Source organism: Hipposideros armiger, unplaced genomic scaffold (assembly GCF_001890085.2).
Source record: "Hipposideros armiger isolate ML-2016 unplaced genomic scaffold, ASM189008v1 scaffold_398, whole genome shotgun sequence".
NCBI classification, from domain to species: domain Eukaryota; kingdom Metazoa; phylum Chordata; class Mammalia; order Chiroptera; family Hipposideridae; genus Hipposideros; species Hipposideros armiger.
Window position 1 is genome coordinate 1,107,804 of NW_017731748.1, and position 7,110 is coordinate 1,114,913.

The 7,110-nt window shown below is 35.6% G+C and overlaps 1 protein-coding gene across 1 annotated transcript in view; it reads left to right on the plus strand.

Annotated features, from left to right (window-relative positions):
* The window catches only part of BRINP3 (BMP/retinoic acid inducible neural specific 3), a 186,547-nt gene that overhangs the window by 135,608 nt on the left and 43,829 nt on the right, over positions 1-7,110 (plus strand). The window contains exon 3 of the mRNA XM_019663696.1: positions 2,425-2,615. Within this exon, the coding sequence (XP_019519241.1) occupies positions 2,425-2,615 (191 nt within the window). The remainder of the gene's footprint in view (positions 1-2,424; positions 2,616-7,110) is intronic.

A 7,110-nucleotide genomic window follows, 5' to 3' on the forward strand; every position in this document is an offset into this window, starting at 1 on the left:
TTCTTTTAAAGACATCCAAAGGTTATGATGGGAAGATATTTATGTTCTGTGAAGGCTTTGGGTAGAATGCAGCATTTAGTTAAATACAACAGTGTTCCTATTTAATATAAGCATCATGCCTCTGGATGGAGACCTTAGAGGCATTTAGGCAAAATGCTCTCAAGATAACCATACCCGAAAACCCGTGTGTTTTCAATTCAGCACTTCACTGCTTTCTTTTTCCAAAATTTAATGACTATCTGGTCTAGCTGCAACTGAGGTGACTTTTATCTTCGGGAAAGGGGGAAAAAAAAACAACAAAAATACTGCACCTCTAAGTTTCCAATTTATGTACAATCATTAGATCCTTATTGCCTTCCCAGGTTATCCCAACATCAGAATATTCTATGTCAGTCATGATGTACTAGATTACATTTCTAGAAAGCAAGCAAATAAACCAAGTAATGAACCCCAAATCTTGGTAGCTTGAGGTGACAAAATTTCTCTTTAGTTCATGCCCTTGTTCACCCCAGTAAGCTGGAGGGGTCGGGCTGAGGGATGGGGGTTCCAACCATCCTTATTGATCCAGGTCCCAGAAGGATGGACCAGGCTAACCAGACATGCTCACCCTTTATTGGTCCAAGTAAGCCACACAGATGGCCACCTTGACTGTAAAGGATGCTGATGAATGCGACCTTAGCCTGTGCTTACGCAAGAGATACACTGAGCATGTATGTGTCTTCATGTCCAGTAGCCCTTAAGTGTCCAGAGATACTTCCTTCACTGAAAGTGCCCTTATCACCACTTCTCAGGATTAATTCAGTGTTGTCTATCTGGATTTTATCTCCAAAATTATAGAGATTATAACAGTGTTCATATATCATTACAGTACAAACCAACTGTGGTGAGTGGAAATGAGAAATCTCAGATCTCAAGTCGACATTTATGACTCCTATACAAATTACATTTTTTGGATAGACACAACAGAAATTGTAACATTTTACCTCGTGTGTGTGTGTGTGTGTGTGTGTGTGTGTGTGTGTGTGTGTATAAAATTAAGAGAAAAATTTTAGATTTGTAATTAGCTCTTAAAATTAAGACAACAGTTGGTTATTGTTACTAACAATGCTGCTTAATTAAATAATTGATTGAATTAGTTAATTGCTTGATCCGTTTTGGTCTTAGTGTGCTGGTACTCCCGAAGAGTTTGTCCTTTCCTTTGGTTGTTGCATGATAGAGGATATGTAGACCCAATGGAATGGCACAGTGTTCTGTCCACCTAAAATGTTAGAAGGTGAACCATGACTATAAACTTAATGGAGGTCAACAGACCGAGGTCATAAAAGGTACCTGAGGGCTGAAGAAAGCTCCCTGGAAACTGGGCCACAGCCTGGGCTCTTCATAGCCTTACATTGTAAGTCTTAAAAGGTCTGTGACTCAAAGGGAGAGAAAGCATATTCAAAGTGAATTAGATTAGTAACATGCATATCAAAGAATAGTGATAAATTGAGTAAAGGAGTTTGCTAAATAAGTGACTGCCCACTTGTATTTTTTTACATCAAAAATATTTTAAAGCCTTTGAATTGCATTTAATTCATTCCCATTTTAATCTTGTTTGGTATCATCTTTGAGCCCTTGAGATCAGAATTTTTCTTATATTCCTCTATATTGTTAGTAAGTTTCTGGTAGTAATAGACAATAAATAGTGAACATTAATACATTTTCTTGTTAAATTAGTGCTAAAAACTGATTTCAGGAAATGAGATAAATTTGTTAAAGTTCTTTTAAAACCATACGTGCCGTTTTCCTATTTTGGCCAAATCCACCTTAAAAGTCATTTTGCAGCTTGAGAAATTGCTAATCAAGTTGAATTTGTCTTTCAAAGTATGTTGTGAACAATAATTATTGTAAAAAAAAAAAGCAGCAAAGAAACCCTGTTTCTCTTTTGATGTTTTTAAAATTCTTCCATACCTTCATAATATCCTTGATGTTTTACAAGTTTCCACTCTAAAGGGAATGGAGAAAGGAATCATTAGAGTGATGAAAATAAAATAATTCTCTTTTTTCTAAATTTTCCTTAGAAAATATAAAAATACCTTAGTTTTTCTTTTTTAAAAAATAAATCTACATTCATATTCTATGCATAACGAAATCATTTTTATGAGTACACCTTTCCTCGGGAGAAAAAAACAAAACAAAAACAGTGGAAGCTGTTTATTTCAAGTTGCTTATTTATTTTTCCTCTCTATGACTTGGTTTTAGAATATTCACTCCAGTTAAATAAATTATAAATATTGCTTCTCCTACTCATAGCACATGACATATTATTACAAGCAAGAAGCATTGTCATGTAGTGACCCCAGCTAAGCTACCAAGTGAACTTCTCAAATGAAAACATTCAGATAGATTATGTATTTATGAATAAAAAATAAATTTGCTTTTCAGGGAGTTTGGCCGCTGGAAAGTAAATAACCTTGCAGTTGAGCGAAGAAATTTCCTTGGCTCCCCTCTGCCTCTTGCCCCTGAATTCTTCCGCAACATAAGACTTTTGGGACGCCGACCTACCCTTCAGCAAATCACTGAAAACCTTATCAAGAAATATGGGACACATTTCTTGCTCTCTGCTACTCTGGGAGGTACGACTCTTTGCAAATACTTGTGCCTGTGTGTGCTTGTGTGTAAAACTGTATAAAATCAAGGAGATGTGTTGATTAATCTGGGGAGCTGCTGTTTGAATAGATCTAGGATTCATTCATTAAGTGAGTCAACACATTTATTGAGTTATGACTAAATGCCTCGGAGGGTGTTCACCACAGTGAAGTAGATAGGTGCCACTTATTCTGCCTGAACGCAATTTACAACCTAATAGCATACATTAAATATGGGCATAGTTTTTACACTCTGTAATACCAGGTGATGTGCTAAATTGTGTTTAAAAAATGAATGATAGGCAATGAGGTTTCATGTGGGGGTCAATTGCTTAAGTTTATAGACATTGGGAGAGATTTTCTGGAGTAAATGTTGAAGGTCTAAAATTACCTTTTGTTAGCACCGTTTTAATATTTCTGATTGTGGTTGATATATGAAAAGAGTGATAAATATTAATTGTGATGCATAATACGACAGTAGAGGTTAATAGTATAACTTCTTCCTCCATCAATTTATAAATTTATAAAAATTAAGAAAGCTAGGATTTAATATCATCTGATACATGTTTTATTATGGCGATATATAACTCAGTCTTTTCAATGCACTTAAATGATATTTTGGGATGTAATATCCGAGAGGAAAAATAGGACATTTTCCTAAAACTTAATTTTAGGATATTTTAAAATTCCAGAGTTTCCCTGTATTTAATTTTGTGTATGACTTTAAATAATGGGCCAGCATTCCATTTAGAAATGTACGTTACGCTTTCCTGGAGTGAACAGCATTGGATAAAACTGAACAGGAGAACCGTGGAAATAGTGACTTTTCCTTTCATTTCCCCTGCCAGTCCAGTCTGTCAGCAACTCATGTCAGCTTATTATTCCAGAATATATATCTAGCTCTTTCCTGACTTCTACCCCGAAATCCCCAGACCAGGTCATCATCACCCTGTGTCTCCCAGAATATTCCTACGGTCCATCTTCTACACAGATCTTCTAAAAACTTGAAACAGATCAAAGTGTTCGTTTTCATTAAAACCTGTAACTATCCACTTGAAATAATATCCACATGTCTTGTGATGGCTTAGAAGGCGCTCTGTGAATGATCTGACACTGGCCTTCATCTCAGACCTCATCTTTCTCTTTCCTCATCATCCTCCATTTGTCAGCTACAAATGGTCTTTGCATTTTTTCTGCTCAAATTTTACGTTCTCAGGTCCTTCCTGACCATCTTATCAGCAATAGTGTCCAGTGGACCCCTGATATTCTCTACTACATCATGATCTTACTTTGCATTCTCTATAGTGCTTATTATTATATGAAAATGTTTTGTTGCCTGGTGTGTTTGTCATTCCTGCACATTTTCCTTAAAACAGGGACCTTGCTTGAATTTGCCCCCACTTTGCCCCCATAGTTACAATAGTGCTTGGCACATGATCGGTTCTCCATAAATATTTGTTAAATGAATAAACAAGTGAAAGTATACTTTGCTGGGAGGCTGAGGTTGTCCAGCTCACTAAATAAATCTCAAAAGTATGATATATACTGAAGATAACTGGGATCTAATTCAAGAAGAAGGCTAAGTGGAAAAAGCAAATCCAGAGAACAAACAGGTCCGTTAAATAAAGATTCAGAATTGGAGCGAATCAGGCCCCGAGCAAGGCGTGGAGAGGTAGGAAAGGTAGGCCCCGGGGCACGTTGAGGAAATGGAAGTTTGCCGTATCATCGTAGGGATTCAGAGGTGACAGATGTAGGTGGTTCAGGTACCCAGAAGAGACTGGCCCTGAATACATGCTATCTTTCCATTACCTTCCACCATAAATGAGTAACACTAAAATCAGACAAAGAGATCTGACAAACCTGGTGTTGAATCCTGACTCCGATCGTCTTTTAAATTTTTTAATCAATGGGGGAGATTTAAAAACTAGGAATTACTCTGATATTTAGTTTCTTTTAGTAGAAAGGGGGAGAGAAACACCCGTGTGACGGGGGTCTCTGGAAGATTGGTATAAATGGAGGACAATGTTTTTAAGGTAGTGTGGATAGCCGAAAAATTACAAACTATCCCAATAATTGTGAAAATGTATTCTGCGAAAGCGATGTCTATTTGACTTAGTAATGTCAATGACTTAATGCAATAACACCTGAAGTAAAAGTAAAAAATGATTTTTATAACTTCTCACTTAAAAAAAATCCAGTGGTTCTGAAAGACATGTAAGGCTTTGCTACCATTATATCAAGAATGTGGGGTACCCAGAAGAATTTCAGAACATAACATATATCCTCCAAAGAAGAAAGGAAGGAACAGAGGGAAGACAGACAAGTCAAAGAGGAGACATTTTTGTTGTTTAGTATGAAAATTATGGTCACCTTTTGATTTGTTTCACTGTTTTGGCATTATGGATGCTGCATTTTGGCCTTAAGATTAGTGTTTGTTTTGCAGGTTTTTTTGTGAGATTAAATCACTTTTTCAGGTTGACTATTCCAATGATTACAAAATGCTCTCTCCAAGTTGTTTTACTTCAGTTATCTAGAAGTGTTGTTCAAGCATTTTTTTTTAAAGGGGGTGGGTAGAATTGCTACACCCTAACTCACCTTCTAATCTCTGAATGTTTCTGCAATTTAATGTTCCTGGTATTTTCTGTTGGAATTAATCTTCTTCTCTAAATGTTACTTATATTTCTCTTCAGGAATACCCATTGGGCGATGTTAATAATTTAGCTAAAATGCATGAAATTATTTAAGTAGCTGAAGGATATAAACTATTTGCAATTAACATGTATACCAGGTTGGTTTCAGGCAATTTTTAAATTATTGCTGTTGTAATTACACTGAACCTTTTTTGTTGCTAGACGTATATTTTAGCTTCATATGTTTTACCTGATTGAAGATAAAATTGTATTACTCCTTTTTTTAAAAATTGAGATTGGTGGTATTTAACTTGAGCTAATTCTTTCTCACTCTCCTTAATTAAATAAGACTAAGGAATAACTCTAAGGCTAACAAACTGAAGATGTCATATATATATATATATATATGCAAACATTTCAAACAAAAGCCAGTTATTTTATAACTAGATGCCTCCTAGCTAGATTTTCAACTAAATTTAAACATTACTTTAAAATAAGTTCAGTGTAAAATACTCACTACCAGTATTAAAGTAATGAAAGGAAATAAACAAATAATGTTTTGTTTTATCCCCCAAGAGTTGTTTCGTGCATCATATTGACTTATGCATAAAACTTTGGATAGCATATTTGAAGCCTTTAATGGGATATTTTATGATAGATAAAGCCAGTGATTGAATTATCTTCCTATAGGGACAAATAATTACAAAAAAAAACTTCTTCATTATATATAATTTTTCCCATTTATTTCATCTTATAGCTTCCAGACTATTTATCAATATGAAATTCAGTCTGATTCTCTTTGGATAATGATATGTAAACACCATCACTGTTTAAATAGCTAAATAAGCTACTCAATTTGCAGAATCAATCTTGAAAAAGATTACAGTCCTAGGGTATATTGATTTTTAGCTATGGAATATATTTCATGACTGTTTTTATATTTTATTATAATAAATAGATGGCAAATCCTGAAATAAAAGTATATCTGTATACTGAATATAAAAATACAAAAAAGAAAAATGAGTGACTAGAGGGGAAAAAAAAACTTTAAATTTTTGGGGCTTACTGGGGAGAGAAAGGGTGTGCTCTAAAAAACACAAGACCTAGGTTCTGGATCAATGAAAAAGGACTAAGGAAGGTAGGGACCAAAATTTTCATTTAAAAATGTATAAGAATGTTATAACAAACTATTTCTAGTGATTTTAAACATGACCTGATCCTCATCTCCAGAATTACACAGATTTGCCCAACCAGTTACACTCGTATCCCTGAGCCAGGACAGTGACAGGAGCCTGTGTGTGTCACATACATAGGAGGCTCAGGTCTCTAAAGCCCAAGGCTGTAGCCTCAGAGGGACGTGCTCTCTCTTCCAATAGCACATCCTGAAGTGAAAGAGGAGGAAGAGGTGGGTCTACTCACGCCAGCCCCTCCCCTTCAGTACACCACCTGTCTGTCAATTCTGCACCTTCCTGGGCAGAGTTAGCAATGCAGGGACCATAAGAGGTTTGGGGAAATACCTTCCCATGAAAGGGAAAGCAGGCAAAGGTACTCTTTTTCCCGATAGAGATATTTATTACAATTGGACCAAAATTTATTCTAAGAGCAAATAAGTAATATAGTGATTGGTTCATTTGCAATTTCTTTGTTGTTTCATGTTGAGTAACAGAAAAATCAGTCCAGTTGGACCACTGGCTGTGAATGCAGAGTTTTAAACCAAAATTACATTTTTAGTGGAAATAATTACCTTTTTAAATTTTTTGTGGGTATTTTTTTTTTTTTTTTTTTAGCTGAGCCATCCTGCTACCTGTTGGCAGCTCAGCGGCTGCTCAGCTCGGGCTGGACTCGAACCACTG